At 47.4% G+C, this 20,969-nt stretch overlaps 1 protein-coding gene across 1 annotated transcript in view; it reads left to right on the forward strand.

Annotated features, from left to right (window-relative positions):
* LOC144165223 (uncharacterized) overlaps nt 1–18,045 on the forward strand; it is a 47,959-nt gene extending 29,914 nt beyond the window's left edge. The window contains exons 5-7 of the mRNA XM_077695339.1: nt 3,051–3,161; nt 11,364–11,428; nt 17,864–18,045. Coding sequence (XP_077551465.1) covers nt 3,051–3,161; nt 11,364–11,428; nt 17,864–18,038 — 351 coding nt within the window. The 3' untranslated portion in view covers nt 18,039–18,045. The remainder of the gene's footprint in view (nt 1–3,050; nt 3,162–11,363; nt 11,429–17,863) is intronic.
* Nucleotides 18,046–20,969: the final 2,924 nt, after the last annotated feature.

Here is a 20,969-nt window from a genome sequence, read left to right on the forward strand (position 1 = left end):
CTCTAGAATCAGCCAACAACAAAAAGCTGCTCTTATTCTAAATGGGATTGTACGTATGACTCATGGCGTAAATCGTATATTCAGTTAAATGTTGGCTTCCGATTAGCGGAAGAGCGCCAGTGAGGGGTGATGGGGTCCCTTTATGCACCAATCGCCCTGCAAGGGCGGAGGAATTTGCCTTGAAGGGGACGAGTTTTCCGCTGTTCCCATGAAGGACACATCCATTACAGTATTCTGTGTCAGAAAATGCGGCAAATAAACACGCAAATACACTCGTGCCAAGACCAGAAAAAAGTGCCTCGTTGATATGCCGCGAAATGCCGCATAAACAGCTGCCCAACGGGCTGAAGGATGTATTCGATGCATAGGTGCGCAGTGCCGCCTGGCGGAGCGCGGGGCAACCAGCACGCTTACAAAATTTGGCTGGGGCGCGCGGCGATTGGGACGGCCGGTTCAAAACGCGCGCGGGGAAATCTTGGAGGCCATGGGACAAATAACGTAGTGTCACGTGCGGACACGACATGGCGCCACCATTTAGACTTCAGAAAGTTTTATGCCAAATTAAAATGATTTTAGCCTGTTTATTTAAAATTTGTTGCGGTTACGTCAGTATATAACACGCTGGCTTTCATATGAGCTAGAGGAAATGCACTAAACAAAATTCGGTTTTCGGTCTATTTAACGACGGTTTACGGTATTTTGTATGGGTAACCCGCCATGCTGCAGCAGAGCCGGAATGAATTAGAGACGGGCTGTTTACATGTAGTGTCAGGGTGCCTACAGGGTAGGGAATACTGTTTTTTATATATTCCTAACAGTCAAGTACACACGCACGAATACCTGGAGTTGCCTTCTTGCCTTGTAAACATTTGCAGCACTGAAAGGCGCGCGACGAAGAATTTCTTTGTCCGAAGACGCGTTCGTGGCCTCCCTCCTAGGCTCAAATGTGGCGTGTGGCCTCGTCCTCGTGCCTGCGGTCAATACGAAGGTATCCGGGCCCCGTGAGTGGCTTGAGGAGGCAACCCTGCGGTTGAATTATTGCCGACACTGGCCGTCACCAAAGGGGAAATGCGGTAGCAAGGTTTGAACAAGCGGTGTAAAAAAAGGTGGTTCGAATGGTGTCTTGTGTCGTGTAAAACATCTCACTTCCAGTAAAGATGGTTGTGGTTCGTTTCCCCGAAGTCCGGTGTCGATCAGGAACCCAATCGCCCGCGCTCCGGTTGATTTGGCAGGGGGCTGGCAGGGCGATGGTGTTGAAGTTCTTGGAGACGGCAGTCGAATTGACGAACTCGAGGCGTTGAGGTTAAGTGTAACGAAAGTTTATATACAGCTATTTACAGCTGGATAACTGGGTACATGAGTAGTAAAAGGAAAAACTTCAAACTTCAGCTAGACGCTAGCTCTGAGTGCGCACAAATCACTCGAGCTACTCAACTTCGTCTAACTCTCCTATTCTCGGAGCGTACACAAACCCCTCGAGAACCGACTGCCGAGACCCTTTCTCGCCGTAAGATCCGTCTAGTTGCCCGGTACGGCGCTGTACCCTAATCCTCCGGCGCGATCTTAACCTCTAGCCTAGGGGGCTCACAAATCCCAACCTAGCTTTAACGGTCGAGACTCCTTGTCCCGCCGGGAACTGCCCAGCTCAGCGCTCAGACAAGAACGATTTCTACCGGCCAAGTTCGGCCTTATAACACCTCGAGATCACACTCTCTCGGGAACGCCCCTGTAGCGTTCGTAGACAAGGGAGTGCCCAAATTCACGTAGACAGCTGTCACTCAGCGCGCTACGGAATATTCAATGAGGCGCCGCAATATTTTTGTCAACGGCACGCTCGCGGACGAGCAAGTGCGCGCGACCCCCCGGTCTGAGAGTGAAAGGTGGCGACAGTGCACAGTACCGACCGGGGCGCGTTAACAATGGTGTCTCGCTCGGCGCGCGCTTCCACGGCGGTAATTCCACCCCTTCCGCGCGTCACGTCGACGGTTCTCGGAACCCGGCGGCGCCGTCTGCGTTCTCAATGCGGGATTATCCCTGTGGTATGCGGTGGGCCAGATAATCCATCTCCCATACGCGCCGTGAGGAATTGGCGACGGCTGCGGCGTAGAGTCCACAGTGCTGGGCCCCCAGACAGAGTGGAGGGTTCTCACGCGCAGCCGGCCGCTGATCTCATAAGTGGACCTTACACCCCCTTTTTTTTCACTATTACTATGTGATGTGGTAAAATTCGGCACAATATTCACACTGATCCAATCTAATGTAAAAGCAGCTACTGTTGCTATTTTTGTAGCGCACTCATCTATACGCACCCGGTCGTCATAGCTACTCGTGGGGCTGCGACATGTAGAAATCTCACGTTCTTATCGCGGGCATGTCTTGAGCGTTAAGCTTTGTCCTGAACCTCCGCAGTCTCTGGCCTAATCTATGGAACACGTTCTCTGAAGACACACAGTAGCCATGTTTTTTGGTTGGTGCAGCGAGAACGCCCGCTCAACGGGTGCAGAAAAATTAATTTGGAGCCGAAATGGGGTGCCAGGACGCAGGAACATTTCCTCAGCCCCTACGCACAATGCTCATTGATCAGACGTTCGTAAAATGCCAGCGCCCTCAAACCCGAATTTGAAGTATGCGTTCTCTTAATGCACGCAACTCAGCTTCACCCACCGTGAACGGCGCCTAACGATATTATTACCTCGAATACCGCGGTCCAACCTTCACTTGGCGTTACCTAATGTCCCATTGTCGTAAGCGGTCAAATCCTGGCGCAACCTACCAGCCGACAAATGAGCCCGTCAACGAGGATCCGTCAACCGTGTGTTGAGAGAGAGAGAGAGGAGACACGAAATGCGGTTGTGATGAGGTACTACTAAGATGGCGCACGTGTCCTTTGGCACTGAGAGCAAAAAGCTCGAGTCTATCTTCGAGTGTAAAGCAATATTTAACACGAACATGTGGGCTGCGAACGGCGCCGTTGTTTTCTGCGACCAGCGGCGTAGAATTACGACGTATTTACTAAAAGGCATTCCGTTTTTTTTTTGTTTACTTCTCAGATTTGGAGACGCGGCTTCAACCACGCTACAATCAACGCGGACACGCAGCTGAGGCTCCACTCCCTCAGGTTTCTCAGCGAAGAAGTGATCTTCTTTGTCACTGCGGCGAATGTGAGTCAGCTACTATCGGTGTTGCTTCTAGTGCGGCAGTATGGGCCGCTTCAGGACAGAAGCGCATGCTGTCACGCAAGTCGAGAATAACTTTAACTAAGCGCTATAAACTGCGATTCATTGTAGCCCCAATCTAAAAGGGGTCATGCAGACAAAACACAAGCTTCGCTCATTCGAAAGGTACTCTCATTGGAATCATACTGGCACTACTCTTAACGCACACTTCGCTCAAATAATCTATATAATGAAGAAAAAAGGGAATGGCCATGCGATCCACTGCCTAATTTCCCGTCACAGAACCTCTGATGTCACCGTGCGTTTGGATGTGGCTCGCGAAAGCAAACGCAAATTTTAGGCAGGGCTCGTAAGCTTTCGACACAAGTTATTTGCGCTTAAATGTAATGCATGTTCACTTTGCAGCAGTAAGGATGCTGCGGCAAACAATTAAAGTTACGAGAATACACGTTAACATAGAAGTACCGATGCGCACTGCTGTTGGTAGTGGGCGCACTATGCTTTAGCTGGACACTTTAGCTGGTCCGCCACTTTGGAGTTGTCTTACACGACACTGGCCAATTGGCGTAATGAATGTTGTCTTACATGACCCTGCTTGTCGAGCATACCCCATGATTTACGACGCTATTCCCTTCTACCGTTAAAGGGACACTGAAGTGAATTTGTCAAGCTCCCGTTTTTGCTTGCACTGTGTAGACTGGCTCAAATTAACACACTATTCATCGTGTATCCGGTTGACAAATCGGTAATTATTTTACAAAGCGCGAAATAAGACAAACTACCATGCGCGGTTTGCGGCAGCCGCACCAACTAAAGGCTGTGACGCCAGGAGGGGGGGGCACCGTGATTGGACGATGCCCAAGGTTAGCAATCAAACAAGTTTCGGTTTCGGTTTCGGTTCTGTAAAACAACATGCTTGACATATCCGATGGCGTTGTTGGATGGCCATTCTCGATATCTCAGTAATCGCCGTACCGCGCTTCTGCCATGTTGTCGGCTGTCAAATGTCTAAGATAAACCTCCCAGGGCGGCTTGGAATCGTAGAAATCACTAGACGAGGCCTACGCAGTGGATGAACGCCCTCCGCGTCACCGCAGACTCTCAAATGCCATGCGCTTTTCCCGCATATTCGGAGCTTGCCTCACTCATGTCTGTTCGTAAAAAGCTAGTTCGCACCAGGCCAAGGGTGTGCTGATTGAGGCCTGGGCCCACTGCCCGCAAGCAGTCGGGGCTTGTGGCAACAGCACGCCAACGAGAACTCGCTAGCGCGTCATTAGACAGTTTTAGTTGAGCGCACGCAGCAGCTCTGCGCGCGCAAAGAACTTGCGGAGGCGCGAGGGCGCATGCGCAGTACGTAAGCGGCGGCTGCGCGCTATGCGTGCGCCCGCAAGTTTTGGATTCTTGCGTTGCGGGTTTTGCGGGCTTTGCGGTCCGTGCGCGAGGCCCCTCCCTTCCTCTTTGCGGTCTCTCTCGCCCGTGAACGAAAGGAACAAAGGAACGGCGTCTCCCCCAAACTGGTTTACGGCTTCTTCTGGCTAGGTTTACGTCTGGCGCTGGCCGGCAACCACATGTTTCGTTCGCCAATCTGGCGTTTAGTGGCGCTGCATGACACACAAAGCGCGCATGTCCGCGCTACTGGTTTATCCACGCACCAACTTCTGCGTGCGGTCAACTAAAACTGGTTCTTCGCGAGAACTTCGCTGCGGGCGCTGTGCTGCCCCTACGTGCGCGCGCAACTCTCTGCGTACGCTCAACTAAAACTGTCTATTGCCAGTATGCGCGCGTTCTGCGATCTCACTCGTGGAGCAGTGAACGTTACGGCCCAAAAAGGGTGAACTCAGTCCAGAAAACATCGGCGGAATACGAAAAAATCAACTTAAAAAAAATGCACTTTCGCGGATTCGAACCTGCGCTGCGACTTTCATGAGAGTAATCCCAGCGCCTCAAACCACTAGGCCACGAGCCGGCACTGGTGGGGCTGGATATATAAGATTTATAATGTATAATCAGTTTACACTTTTATTTATTTTAAGCATTTCAAGTACTTTGTGTGACTATTTGTTGTAAAGCGCTCCTGCAGTAAGCGTCCCCCAAACTTCCACAATATCTCACGTCTAGCAATTGCATTTCTTTGACGGAAAAGCGTTCGCAGATGTGCGGTCGTGCTGCTGACCGCGCTGCTTGTTTACCCAGCGCAAAAAATGCTTCCTGCTCCCTAGTTTTGCGCTGTACGGTAAAAGTTTCAGTTGGTTTTATTTTCATAGCACCTATATTGACTTCGCTGACTCTTCTCCCGCCTTCAATTGGCCTTATATTTTCCTACTAGCGTAAAGTCAGCGAGGCGTCGCATGTGCACTTGTGCAGCGCTTGTGTGGAGCGACCCGGACATTGAGTTTGACACAGTGTACAAACTAACAAAGTAAAGAAAGGCACATTCTTTCATTCACGAAGGTGTTGTGGCTTAGTTTAAATTGAGCGAGCGAATAGCGACGACCCGTCGGCGGCCGGCGGACGAAACGCTGGGCCGACTGACTCGATCGGTAGGTCGGCTGGTCGGCGAACCCTGCAGTAGCGCAGCCATTTTCCAGCTCATCTCCTGCTGACGTCACATGAAAACGCCACAGAAAATGGGCGAGCGTAAAGAGAGGAGGACAGCATTTTCGAATTGATTTTTTTACTAAATAAATTCGCGTAAACGCGGCCAGAGTGGTCGAAACAACGCCTACGGACTCCGAACTACAATTTGCGCTAGTAATACCGCAATGTTTACAAATAACTTCAGTCTCCCTTTAACAAAAGCAAGCCAGGTGTAAATATGGACAAAACCAAAGCAACGACGGCCAACGGTCCGTGGCTGAGTATGGTAGCGCCATCTGGTAGGACTGGCAGCAAGCAATTACTGCGCAGACGAATGACGCAGTGGAAGTTCGTTTTAATCGTGCCGTTGTAGAGGTCACAGAAACCCATGATTTGGCGAGATAATCGAAATTTTAGCCTAAATTGAAAATTGCTCAGTGATGGCGGCATCATTTGCTGCCGGACACGCGCTGGGGTACGATAAAACATGCAATCTTTCGAATAAAAAACACTTGTATTTTGTTTGCGCGGCCCTTTAAGCTACGTGGGGCGCTTTTCGATGTCAAACCACAAAAAAGGCGAATAGGGACGTTCCTGATTGGCGCGTGCAGGATGCATTAATTTGCAGTGAGTGATGCGAAAGCAACAAAACGTATAATTACAAACACGCTGTAAAAACAGGCAGCATGGCATTATTTTGTTCGCACGCGCGGCGTGTTATGGCCGTTCAAATGTGCGGATTATTATTCAGCTTACATTGAGTTATTTGTGCAGTACACAAGTAAAAAGGTGGTTTCCCAAGAGCTGAGTAGACGACTGGTGACTACATTACCGGTGAAACCGGAAGTAGCCAGAAGCCAATATTCTACGGAGAGAATATTTCATGAAGTCAGAGTCCTGCATTGCCCAAAGGTCGTAAGGCCAATAGAGAAATTTCCGGCAATTAAGGACATAAGAGTGCGTACGTGGCTCCCACCCTGTAAATCAAAGCTGTCTACCTTTACCAGCCAACGGTGCCTTCGTGGAGTGCGCGACAAAAAACTCCCAACGCGGCCAAAGGGGGGAGGGGGGAGAGGTAACTCACGGAGCACAGTGTCAATGGCGCGGAGAATGGTTGCCCAGAGTTGCCCGCGCGCAGGTTCCTGCTCACACTGGCGGCCGCGTCGGAGAGATAGCTTTGTCGTCTGCTTTAGTGGCGGTTCTTTCGGGCCTGCTTTGGCGCAGCTTCGCGTCCGTTTCGCGCGTCCTGTTGGAGAGCACCTCCTGGTTGACCCGGACCCGACGAAATTAAGTGGTCGTACGGCAAGGATACGTTAAGGGTTGGTTTGCAAGGCGGGAAATGAAAATGTAGCGACCACATACAGACATCTGGCCGCTGGAGAAACGCTACCTTTTGCTTACTCCTTGCCACGAATGGGGCTGCGTTTTCTAAATTCGTAAATACCTATTCGGTTGTGTTTCAACAGGTATTAAAAAGGCGAAAGGCGCAGCTGGTTCCGATAAATAGCGATTATAAGAGTTTCCTCAGCTCCCTCGCAATTATCGAACTTACTAAACTAGCTACTTTAAATCGGTCTAAATGGGAATCTTTAAGCTCACATGCCTAATTGTTTCGGTGTCTGCGCTTGCGTCGCGCGGTGGTGTAGCCCCGAGCTAGCAGATCAGGATGGCTAGGCTCCGCTGTCTCACCCTTCGAAAGACGTTCCCCTCCGTTTTCTTCCGACGCATGGCCGGGCTACAGCGGGGCGTCCGACGCTGTAGCCCGGCTGTGGCTTACGCTGCTGCGTTCGGGACAGCACCCCGCGAATTCCAGGTAACGGGTGCCAGTTCTCTGGTTTCACTCTATGTATAGGCCCTTGTATGCAATTGTAGGGGGGTGTCGTTTACACCTTTGCTTTCCAACCACCTTCACATCGTAAATTGCAGCCAATTTTTTTGTCATTTTTGTGGGTTACACTCTCACCGCGGACCTGTACCGAACCCCGAACTCACTCTCCGTATAGAACGCATGTTACAGCCACTGAGGACCCGCCTCGAGTAGCTAGTGCAAGTGATAGCTGTGCCACGGTAACATTGGCTACCACAGACTCAGCGGCGATGTCCATGCCGACAGATGGCACTTCGAGCCTGATTGGAGGGTCTTCAGCGCAAGATAACTCAAGCTTGAGAACTACGAACACCACCCAGGTTTAGCGGAAGGCGTCTATTATTTGTCATTACTGAAATTAAAATGTCCATAACTGGTGGCACCTCCAAGTCTGGCAGGCATGCCTCACAGGTCCCCAATCCGCCGCCGTGGCTCAGTGGCTGAGGCGTTGTGCTGCCGAGCACGAGGTTGCGGGTTTGATTCCCAGCCGCGGCGGCCGCTTTTCTGGTGTAGGCGAAAAGCGAAACCTCCCGTGTGTTCGAGATTTCGGCGCACGTAAAGGATTCCCCAGGTGTTCAAAGTTAACCCTCCACCACGGCACGCCTCATCGCCTACGTTGGATCGGCGCGTTAAACCCCACAATCAATCAATCACAGGTCCTCAACACTATAATGGTTTACACCATTCAGTGCATCGATTTAAATTGTTTAGGGAAAACTTTCGCATCCTTGACGCACCGAGGGCTCACAAACGAGCCAATGACTGAACGATTAAATCGGATGATATCGGTGTTAAGACAGTTAACGTTGCAATCAACGCCGACAATAAGCGGTACAAGAAAAGACACACACCGGACACAGAGCGCATGCTCTGTCCCTCGTCTTGGCTCTGTCCCTAGTCCCTGTCCCTCTGTCCTTCGTTTCCATCGTCTTGGCGCTGTTTCAACAGCACAAACCAGTATCAACGTGTTCAATTTTCAATCTATCTTGAAGTTAAGGAAATGTAGGCTGGGGATTGATTGATTGTAGGGTTTAACGCGCCGACGCAACATACTCGACGAGGCGCGCCGTAGTGGGGGGCTCCGGATTGATTTTGACCACCTGGGGATCTTTATCGTGCGCCGAAATCTCGTACACACGGGCGTTTTTGCTTTTTGCCTCCATCAGAAAAGCGGCTGCCGCGGCCGGGAATCGAACCCGCGACCTCGTTCACAGCAGCGCAATGTAGGCTGGGGGTGAGATTCGAACCATGGACTGCCTGAATGCAGGACTAACATGCATTCCCAGCAGCGCGAATCGTCGGCGACCATAGGTGTCAAATGGTGGACCAGCAAAGGCGTTGTCCATTCACCTATAAACTTCTGGTAGAAACATAAACCGGCGCCTTTGTCAGTAATTCGGTAATGGAAGTACAGAAACGGTTTCCCAGTAAACGCCCTCGTGATGATGATGATGCTGATGATTATGATTAGTGGCTTTCCCTTTGAATCGGGGCGTCGGTTGTCAGCGACCGACTTGCCTGTTTTATTACGTGTACTTGCCCTACTCCCAGCTAACCTATAGATTTGCTTCCTCCCTCCCATCTCTCCGTCTTTTCTGCTTTAAACTCATCGCCCCCACCCCCCTTTTTTCTCCCCTCGCTGTTCTAAATTCTCGTCCGCATGATTACTCCGGCCTGCGTACCCATCCCTTCCCTACTTTTCCTCCACCACCGCTCCAGTCGCCTCTTCATCACCTCTATGGCCTTGAAGTTGAGGCTCCCCCTCGCCCCAAATCCCAAAGCCTCCGCCAGCGTCGTTTCCCCCTCACCCCGCGGTGGCCGTATCTCTGCGCAGATCCTGACAATAGGGTCTATAGTTTCCCGATCACTGCCGCAGCATGCACACGTTTCATCCTGCTGCCTGTAGCTACCCGTGTATGCCCGGGTTGGTTGGCACTTCCAGCGCCAGTGACGGAGAGAAGAAGAGAACACAGATTGAGAAGGTTGTCTAAGCTAGTGAACGCATCGAGGCCTTCTGCGTAGAACCCGTATTTCAGGTCTAATATATCTCAATGTGTTACCACACTTCTTAGTGTCCTCTCTGATACACGATGCGAATGCGGGGCATGCACCGCATTCAAAAATTTCAAACGGCAAAAGGGTGGTTACCACAGTAAAACTCGCCGATTAAACACCATCTTCCCGCTCTGTACTTCAGAAGCAGTGCTCCTTGCGTGCCCTCGCAATATTTTTCCCATTTTCGGCCTCGTTGTTTCATACCCCCGTCCAGTTGACCCCAAGACCATTTTTTATACATGAAACGTTTTCGCAATATTTCTGCGTGCCATCGCTTGCTCATTCGTTTTCTACAATGTTTATTTATTTATTTATTTATTTATTTATTTATTTATTTATTTATTATTTATTTATTAATTTTTTTCATTTCCAGTACCTTGAGGGCCATAAGTCATTGGAGAGGGCAGTGGTTAAATACAATAAAGTGATCATCAAACCAGTAAAACACAAAAATGGTTACAAAAACAGCAAGCAAACACAATCGTAGCTGGCGCATATTAATACAAGTAGAATGATAACAAGTTAGCTTCTAATAATCCAATATTAGCTAATGCATAACATGACAGAAAAGATACCCTATAATTACACAATGCAGCTATTGTATCCTTAAATGAATCATGATCAATAATGACAGCGGTGGATGCAGGTAGGCGGTTGAGTATAAAAGGCTGAAAAAATGCATTTGTTCTTACAGTGGTAGTCCAACTTTATTAGCATGATCCAAGCGCAGCGATATAAATTGAGGAGGCAAGATAAGCTGATGACGTAGTGTCGGGTGATAAAATGTATAATGGAATAGATATAGACGGAAATGTTTTCGACGGCAAGTCAGTGGAGGCGGTTGCAGGCTACATTTCATGAAAGTTATGCTAGCAGTGCGGCAGGGCTAATGAAAATATAATTATTTACGGTTTGCATCTGTAGGCTATGACCTAAATGGAGACTGATGCCGATCCATTACACGGTAAAATAATGAACGATGCTTGCAAAAGGGCACATTTTTCACACAGGTAAAAACGGAAAACGTCAAGTTGCAAAACGAATGATTTGTTCTCGGCGGATAGCATCTGAGTGCATATATGAGAGACAATACAATTAGGATAAGGATTTCAAGCAAGCCGGAGACGTCTTTGGACGAATGGCAGCCTCGGCCCCGCGCCAACATATTGACTTGAAAAGGATGCCGTAGAATATGTCCAACAGAAAATCAAAATGCCCTCAGGCGGGCATCTGGCGCTGTACTCGCTTATAGGTGCCTGGCGCGACAACCTATGCGCTGTACAAGCAGCACGGCTTATCGCGGGTTAGCAGAGTCCCTACTTGACAAAACAAATGTTTGCAGAGATACAACCTTTTTTAGTGGGCTGTTTTAGATCTGCGAAGGGCCAATGAAACTGACATAAAATATTAGCATTTTTTTTCTTCGTGTTTGGCCACGCAGCATAGGAGAGTAGGCTTAAAGATGGTAAGAGAGAAGTAAGTGGGAATCAAGAAAAAAAAAAGGGGAAGTAGGTAAGCATGAGAGAGATGGGTGCTAAAAGCACAGACTGTCACGAAACCGATAAGTCTACTGGTAAATATGCAGTCCAGTTAGGTGCAGAAAGTCAATTAGCTGAACGGATAACATTTGAGCCTAGACTTTATGCCTGAAAGTGATTGTGCCTTTCTCTTTTGTTTCTCATGCGCAGGGAATGTGCCAGGTGGCGAACCCAAACTTCGCTTCCACAAAAGACGTAGAAATGGCTCCCAAAATGTAAGTTCCATACATAGTCATCCCTAGAATTCGGGGTTTTGGTATAGCTGTCATTGTAAGGTGCAGCCAGTGCAAGCTTCGTATACTTACTTAAATGGGTCCTGAAGGGCGTCTCAAGAACAGTGTGAGCAAGCCGACTCGTCAGAATGGGTGGTCGATGTCGTAGGGGCCAAGCATGACATTTTTACGTGCAACGGAAAGATCGCAATTTCGTTGCAGAGTTTGTCGCCTCTTTTCCATTCTTTTCTGCGTGTTTTTGGACACCGCAATTTAAATGCATGTCATTTCATTTCCTTTCATTGCATTTCTGCATTATTACCACAGAAGAACCAGAATGCTAGGGTAACAACAAAAAGCTGCAATGCAGCAGCTTGGCAAAAGTCCATGCCCCTGAGTTTGGCAACAGGCACATATCTTTATACATATGCATACACAGTCACAATATAGACACATATATACACGCGTATCCATATACATACACCTTTATATCTACACATACATATACATACATATACATACCCATATGCATCCACGCATATACTCACATGTGCATACATAAACACATATGCACAGTACCAACTTCCTCCTATATAGAGAGAAAATTACGCACATACACACCACGAGAGGTGAATTTTACGTATACATATGATGTAATGTTGCAAACATTATCAGAAATTAGAACCTCCCACTTCATTTTATACAACTCGTAACGCCAGTCAGTACATTGAAAGATTCGGTACAAAGATTACCAAGGGATAGAGACAAAAAATAAGGCCATACTATACATGCCATTCAAGTTACACAACCACTTAAGTCACCGGTACCAAGAAAGTTCACCATATTCCGAAATTGGAGGTGTCAACATTCGCTTAGAGATGGAATGTAGGTTTATATCAGCGTTCTGTAAGGAGTTTAATAATTTCGGTACTCGATATTGTAATCTAGAGAATCCGTAGTTTGTTCTTGAAAATTGGAGCAACCAGGCATACCGGTGCGCATATCGTATGGCACATTTATGGGAAAAGTTAGTTTGCATAAATCTAGGATAAATAAATACTGCGTTGCTGTTCAACAGACTTCTTTACATTTTAAGACAAGGTTTGTACAGGAATGACATTAAGGGAAATATTTTAGATGTACTGGCATCATAAGGCGCATTCGTGATCTTCCGAAGTGCTTTTTTCTGCAGAACCTGTAATTTATGAAGGTCCGTTTGGGTAGTGGTTCCTTATACGAGGTGGCAATAATTTACATGAGGAGCCAAAAGGCTATTGTAAATTAGAAGCTTCATTTCGGGAGGTAAAACATATCTAAAATTTTAAAGTATACCGCATGCCTTGGCCATAAAGGTTGAAACATGATCAACCTGGTCTTTGCTGTCTTGGCGAGCTCTATCGTCTCTGTGCAATTAGGTTCCTGTCAATTTTTTTCTGTGGTGGAGCAAATAAAATAGCTTTTGCTTTTTAAGTGTTCGTTTCCAGAGAGTTAATTTTACTCGAATTAAGCAAACTACTATCAAATAAAATATATTTTGTTTTTGAAGTGTTTATTTTCAGAGTTAATTTTGCTCCAATTAACTAAACTACTCAGAGTATCATTTGCAAAGTTTGAAAGGTAGGCCGTAATTGGGGACTGAAAAAACAAACTGCTGTCATCGGCATAAATTATGAAATCTGTTTTTTCGCTAATGTGGACGATGTCGTTTATGTATATGTTACACAAAGTTGGTCCACGAATGCTTCCTTGCGGAACTACTTGCATCATTCTTTGGACAGTTGATTGATGGGACCTAGTGGAAATAGTTTTCTATGTCTAAGATAGGATTGCAAAACGGCTAACGGGATGCCACGAAAACCATAATGTCGTAATTTATCAAATGAAGTTAAATGGTTGATCAGATTGATAGATTGATTGTAGGGTTTAACGCACCGACGCAACGCAGGTGATGAGGCACGCCGTAGTGGAGGGCTCTGGGTTAATTTTGACCTCCTGGGGACCTTTAACGTGCGCTGAAATCTCGTACACGGCCGTTTTTGTTTTTGGCCTCCATCAGAAAAGCGGCCACCGCGGCCGGAAATCGAACCCGCGTCCTCGTGCTCGGCAGCAAAACGAGCACGAGGACGCGGACGAGGAGCACTGAGCCCCCATGGCGGGTAACAAACATCTTAAAAATACCACACAAAGTTCAACCGCACGCCAGTAGAAGGGCCAACTAGGCTTTTCGCCTTGACATTCGTGGAAAGTGTGAGGCAACCCCTAAAGTTCGGGTCATTCGCACTTGCAAGGTCTTTCTCAGTACTGTTTCAATGGCTGTTGGTTTATTTATGACGGCCGCACGCCATGCCGCTTCTAGGAGGCTTTGCGTACCCTCTGCCATGCCATTAGTGCTGTTTGCACAACACCCACCGACGCCTCCTGCCCTTATCTCCCCCGAGCACTTGGGGTAAGACACTGTCCAGCTCGGACTATGCCGACGATCATTGGCTGGTAAAGAGCCCAAGAAGCCGGACGTCTCAAGGGATCGTGGAATGAGGATCGTGGAATGGGGAGCATTGGCCGCTCATTCAGAGCGAATTTGAAGAGTGCCGCACTTTCCAGGGAGGGCTTCGTTGAAGCAGATTACAACCTTCCTGTGGCAGAAGACCTCTCTGATGAGAACGTTCTCAGAATGGTGCGTGAGCAAGACGAGGAAGATAGTGCCACTGAGGAGTCAGACAGCGAAGGTGATTGTGCCCCACCCCCGACTTCTGTCGAGGTGATGTCGCACTTCAGCAAGTTCGCCAGGACATACAGCTTTGGCTCAGTGGCCATGAAGCTCTTGGCCTCGTCACACAACTCGAAGAGGCTGTTGTGAAGAGCAGTGTGAATGCACCCTTCAAGCAAACAAAGATTCGGGACTATTTCTCTAGTTCCAGCGACAAAACGTGAATGTTGTTGAAACGGCGTGGAAAACATGAGTGAATGTTGTAGAAACATGTGGTGAAAAACAAAAATAATCATTTTGCAACATCCTCTAGCATTCTTTTGAGGATATTTTAATAATAGGGTGCCCACATTTAACTAGAGGCTGATCAGTAAGTGAAAACATGGTACCCTGCTTATAAGAGACATCTCATATAAAAGACAAAACTGCTTCCCGGTACGTGTCTCTTATAAAGGGGTTCAACTGTTATTTTACAAGTAGTACCCGTTGCGGTGGCTCAGTGGCTAAGGCGTTGCGCTGCTGAGCACGAGGTCTCGGGTTCGATTCCCGGCCACGGCGGCGCTTTTCTGATGGAGGCGAAAAGCGAAAACGCCCGTGTGTACGAGATTTCGGCACACGTTAAAGATCCCCAGGTGGTGACAATTAATCCGGAGCCCTTCACTACGGGATGCCTCATCGCCTTCGTTGCGTCGGCGTGTTAAACCCTACAATCACTCAATCAATCCCCAGGGCGCACTGCTCAACAAAGATGTTTACTCCTCGTGTTGCACACTTTGCTAATGAAAATACCGGTAGATATCACTGCTCGTTGAAATGACAATTGATTCCTATACGGGTGACTCTGGTGCATGCCATGTCGCTGAAGCTTTTCCGCAAACTCTTTCCCATCTGGAAGTTCCCGGCGCACATTTTAGTGGGAACAAACGCGTCGATAGGGAAAGATTTCGAAATATGGATATCGTTCGCAGTTATCTTCCACACAAGGTCCCAGAGCCAAACAACCACGGCCTTGAGACTTTCAGACTAGTCCCTGCGCCATTTGTTTAAACTGTGCTGACAGCCTCCGTCCATAAAAAGCCTGCCTTCTGGACTCATTTCCGGGTCACGTGAGTGACTGCGGTCGTACGCAAGATATTAAAGGGTTATAGCAGAGCGGAGAAACGGTCCCGGTACAGTGCCCGGTAGGCGACCGGTGCTACTGCGCGTGCGCAGTGTCGGAAAAACTAGTTGTGCGCATGCGCAGATGAAGCGGGTACCGTACCGGGACCGGCTCTCCGCTCTGCTATAACTCTTTATTTGTAGCCGCTGGTCACCGTACGCCTTCGAGCGGGAGGAAAAAGTTGGAGCTACATTTTATTGTCATGGTCGCGCCGGCATTTGTGGCCTCACCAAAGTAAGAAATAACTGAGTCAGGCTTGCCAAAGGCGCTGATGTCACTTGTACTGAAACCGGAAACGCCCCTTCCGGAGGCCACCCTTTTTTTTTCTGGTATTTTGCACGCACACACCTGCTCGCTTCACCCTCCTCTGCTTCGTGGTGGCTGTGGAGAGAGGTTTTGTCAGACAGACAAAAAGCAGCGGGGAACGGTTGGAAAAGCCCATAGATTGTATGTTGTTGCCACAAGTTCCTCAGTCGAAGACTTTGTCTTGGGTTGAAGGCGTTGAGCTGTGCAGGGCAGCCTTTCACTGCTCAGATGGAGTTGTTTGGAGAAATTTAGGAGAGGGCCGTTCGGGGCATGCCCACATTCAGGTCAGCTCTTTCAGCGCAGAAAGGACGAGGGAGGGTAGAGGGCGGGGTGGATGAGAAAATGTGCGGGTCTGAAGCTGACGCCACAAGACGTCTCGGTGCCGTGAGTAGAGCGGTGGGAAAGAAGGCTAGAGGAGTCGTTCGAGACGATAGTGTGACGTAATGTCATGAAAAGTGAGGAGGCGGTCGCGGCAGCAGTGCGGTGGCTCCGGCGATTGTGGCTTCCGAGTGGCCAGAGATCCGTGGATAATTCCTGGAGCACTGGTCTTGGCTGCCTCGTAACACGTGCAGGTGCCCAGGCCGTGCGTTGGGGGTCGGGTGGAGAAGATGGCAAGGGCGGTAGGGAAGGTCGTACCAGCGCTGAAATTGCGGATATCGATTTTAGGGTCACTCGCAATCGTGAGTAGGGGAGTGGGTCATGGCAAGCGCGAAAGCGGCCTTCTCCGGAGAGGTGGCAGAAATAGAGGCGGCCGCAGTAACTTGGCAGTCTACAGTAACGGCTGCGAGTGCATCGGAGGGGTCAAGCGGCGTTGTATCCGCCTGCCACCATTTGCTACCGGTTGGGCTACGCAGTGACGGAGGGCCTGCTTGGGACGGTCTTCGGCCCCGTTGCTAAAACGCGGCTGCCAGTCCCTTCCGAAGAGTGTGAAAAAAGACCCTTGTCCTCCTCCACACTTTTGCAAATGCGGCATGAGCGTTTCTTCCCTGGTGATGATGAGGACGACGACGACGACGATGATGTTGACGATAAGGTTAAGTTTAAGCGCACTTTTTTTCGATTCTGCTGCTCAGATGCGGCTCAACCTTGTGCCTTTTCTTTTTGCATTTTGTGGTACCATAGAAACCACAGGGTGGTTTATTTTGGTGTCCGAAAAGTAAGCAAAGGTGGCTTCCGAGACTTTCCCAAGTTGATATTTATTCCCAAAATATTTGATTCTAAGGAACAACTTTTTTATGCACTTCAAATGTTCTACATAATGTAATGTTTAAGGAATCCGTTTATTCGATTAGGGAAGAACAGCCGAAGTTCTGAGTGGCACTCAAAAAGCGCTTGCAAGGACGTTAACGCGTCGTATACAATCAACACCGCGAATAAAATTACAGGAAGGAGATCATTTCTTATCCCTTACAGAAACAACGAAATGATAATGGTAGTAACGTGTAAGCCGCAAGTCATACGAGGGGACGAAGCATACAATAAAAGCATAGCGAACCTGACAAACTGTGCGTATATTTCTGGCAAATAGGCTCGGGCTTTGGACCACTCCGGGCAAATGTTTTTTTTAATACTAGAGCCCTGACTCAGCCGTATCATGCCAACCCTTGGGTAGGCTGAGCTTTTAATGAAGTCAAGAGAGCTCGAACCCCCCTTAACCCCCTTCCAGAATCCCTGCAGGATGCCCAAATCCAATCATGTCCGCAGCTGTTTCATGGAGAGCAAAAGTGGAAGATAAGTAAAAAGCGTACGACTGGTACTGCAGGTTATCGTAAACATAGTGGCATTTCTTGAACGTCGTCACCCGAATGGGGCCACTGGGTGGTTCGAGGGAAGAGGAGAGAACAATGTTGTGCGGAGAGGGACCGAAAATGATACGAGGTGGAGAGCGGGAAGGGAGGAGAAGGGAGTAGGAAGGCAGAGGCGAGATGAGTACGAAAGAAGAGAGAATGGAGGGGTGACGCCATCTTACCGTTGTGGAAGATACGCTACCTAGGAACGCCCGCGGTAGGAAAACAATTTGTTTCACTCGATAGCTGTGCAAGGGACGTAGATAGTTGTGCTAGAGTGGAGAGCCGGTCCCGGTACACTACCTGGTACACCTGCGCATGCGCGCAACCAGTTTTTCCGCCACTGCGAACGCTCAGTAGCGCCGGTCGGCTACCGAGTACTGCACTGGGGCCGGTTCTCGCCTCTACCGTAACTCGCTAATACGGGCTCCATGCTTGATGGGAAACTTCCAGACCAATTGTGCTCTCTTCTTTCCCAGAGTGAACACCATCATGCACGGCCCGCTCTTGGGTGACGCCATGCTGTGCTTCAGGACGAGGCCAGTCTACAAGGCCGAATGCGGGGGGATGTTCCCGCCCTTGTCACTCGGCGACGAAGCCCAATTCACGGTGGAAGCGTGGCGCAAGAGGAGGGGGGTTGTTTGGGACCGCTGAAAATAAAGCATCCCTTCTGTGCGTCCGTCGTACCCCCACAAAAAATCCTGTGGTGTTTTTGATGTATTTCTGTACAGTTTTGTCTTCCTCTTGTATAGAGATTTTGTAGAGTTTGTGAAGATTTTTTTTGACTAGCTCTTGACGTGTTTCAACAAGTATTTGGCCACGTAGTTTCTGTAGAGAGTTTGACGAGTGATTTTCTGAAGAACCTCTGATGTATTTTTGCAGCCTTTTTAAGTAGATTTATGTGTACTTGTTGATGCACTTCTATGGCTTTTATGATATCTTATGTACTTCATGACGTATTCTTCGGAGCTTCTTCATTTATTTCTGCGTACTTTCTGACAAGTTCTAGCCATTTTTTAATGCGTTTCTTGAACTATGTGAATATTTTGGGTCAGCAAATTGATACATAATTACACATTTTACGCTTTGCTGCAAGTAAGTGTTATTGGGCAAAATCGTGGCATTTTCGGCAGTGTCACAAGATGTAAATCGGCAGCAGTAATAGTGACACATAAATTTAGTCAGGCAGCGACAGGTAGCTGAAAGGCCAGCCAGTCAAAGCTTCTGAAATATATAAGCAGAGACAAAACTCAGCGACTCACGATCGATTTAATTTTGAGACAGAGCTATGCGGCTGACTGACTGACAGCCTTGATATCCCGTGACACTACGGACAAGCGGGTCACCTTGATTAGCTGCTGTGGCACCGCAAACTTGGCACATGTGCAGGCTGGAAAGAAATAAAAAGCAAACTGATGTCAGAATACAACATATCAAAAATAACATTTTTTAAAAAATATCCTTTTTTTTGCTGAAGTTCTGTTTTTCGTTTTACTCTCTTCGATGCTGATATTTAGCCCATTTTTATTTTCCTTAAATGCTAATGTGATGATAAATTCTTATCATGAATACACGAATTCTCATTTGAACACTTGTGTCATTGCTTGAATTTTTTAAGGTTGGATGTGTGCTGAATTATTTTTACATGAACCGTACCAGCAGTGGTGGTAATTCAAAAGATTTTGCTTACATATACATGATCTCGTATAAAAAGCCACCTCATGTCACTAGATGTTCGGCACCAGCAAAAATGACTGAAGGCTAATAGTTTCATCTGAATCCCCAGAATGACAGGTTACCAGCCAAAAAAAGCTATGCAATAAAAGTACCAATGACTTGAGTTCACTTATGAATAATGTTTGGACACCTAAATAACTTGTGTGCCTGTATACACAGGACACCTATGCGGTTGTCACTCATTCTCTGCCTATGTCCGTTGTCATGTCTTGTGCAGTTGTAAGTTGCTAGCACACAATGAGAAGCCCAACAATATGTTTTAGGCAATATAGATGTCCACAGGACCGCGGCTACAAGGGAGGTTCACTAACTGTAAAAAGTACTGATTATTATTTTGTTGTAAGCAGCTATTATGCAGCCTCGATGTCTGCTCTCTATCAAACACCATCAGCTATTTTGCAATGCCTTTTCAATGCCTCGAAGTTTTTTTAGCTTTCAAATTCATTCATTGCTGAGACGTGCGAAGGAAAGTTTCATCCCCCGCTTAAGCGGGTGAACATGTTGATCCCCCGCTTATTCCTTTGATAGACGAGAAAAATCCAAAATACTATCCACATTAACAACCACTGTTCTGAACGATGTGTACGAAACAAGTTGCCGTAATTGATGGACCATTTATGCTCAGATGTCAGCTATTTTGAATGCATAGTATTCTATGGCTAGCGACACGTAGTGTTGTACGGCTTCGAGCAAATTTTCATTCATGGTTTTTTACAACAGCAGCTTTTTCCACTGCAAAAAACCACTAATTCCATGATGGACATTCCATAATAGTTAGCCTGAAGACGAAATACATATAAGCAAAACTCTTCCAACCTACTACCATTGGTAGCGTGGTTCATGTCAACACTGCTTAGTATGCTGGCAAGGCGGCCTTGGGCAGACATAAGGAAAAACACAAATGCTCAAAGAAAAGTTACAGAGCTTCCTTAAGTATGTTCGGTTCGTTTCAACGAACAAAGTAATGCAGGTTAAAAAACTGTTGAAAGGAGCAGAGACTAAGCGGCACAGAAAACGACCTGCCTTGCGCTGCCGTAAAGGGTGCCAAATACAACAAAAATAAAACAAAGGATGCTGTTCGTGTGGGAAGACGTGAGCCAAAGCAGAGCAAAAATAAGCAACGGGGTGAACTATTTTGTCATGAGCAGTGCCAACAAACCAAAATGTAAAACTGTAGTAATGTTCCTAAATGATAAGGTAAATAATAATAAAACATACAGCACAAAGGGACAAGAAAACACAGGACAGGCTCTGAAGTTACACAAAAATATGCCGCCAATAGATGCACAAAAAGAAAATTTAACCCAATGAAAGCCTCGGGCATTATTGGGTTAAGTTTCTCTCATTTTTTGTATGCATGCTGGGTATACATTTTTTTGCAACTCCAATAAGTTTATTTTAGTTGACATTCAGAGCGTGTCCCATGTTTTGTTTTCCCTCTGTCCTGTCGGTTTTGTGCTGAGGATATAGACATGGACAATTGCAAGAAACGCAATGAAGACGAATACACTACAATTGTTACACACTACGTGAAAGTCCCTAACAAGGAGTTCTGTCCAAAAATTTTTAAATAAGCATTGAACCAAATATTTCAGAGCTTGAGCTATACTAACAGCTTACTTTGTATGAAGAGATCTGTCAAGGAAGTTTGAACAGAAACACGTACGGATAATGCGTGTTGTCATATTTATAGCTTTAATAGCAGCAAAAAAGACAACAAAGATTTTTTGAGTAATTTTTCAAGTTTGAAATGTCCCTATCAACGTGCACAGCTACGGGTAAGTCGTCAACTGGCAATTACAACCAACCAAACTTCACACGCCCACAGAATATATGTATGTTAAATAT

This window comes from Haemaphysalis longicornis, unplaced genomic scaffold (assembly GCF_048455015.1).
Source record: "Haemaphysalis longicornis isolate Haplotype H1 unplaced genomic scaffold, Haemaphysalis longicornis Haplotype H1 scaffold_14, whole genome shotgun sequence".
Taxonomy (NCBI): Eukaryota; Metazoa; Arthropoda; class Arachnida; order Ixodida; family Ixodidae; genus Haemaphysalis; species Haemaphysalis longicornis.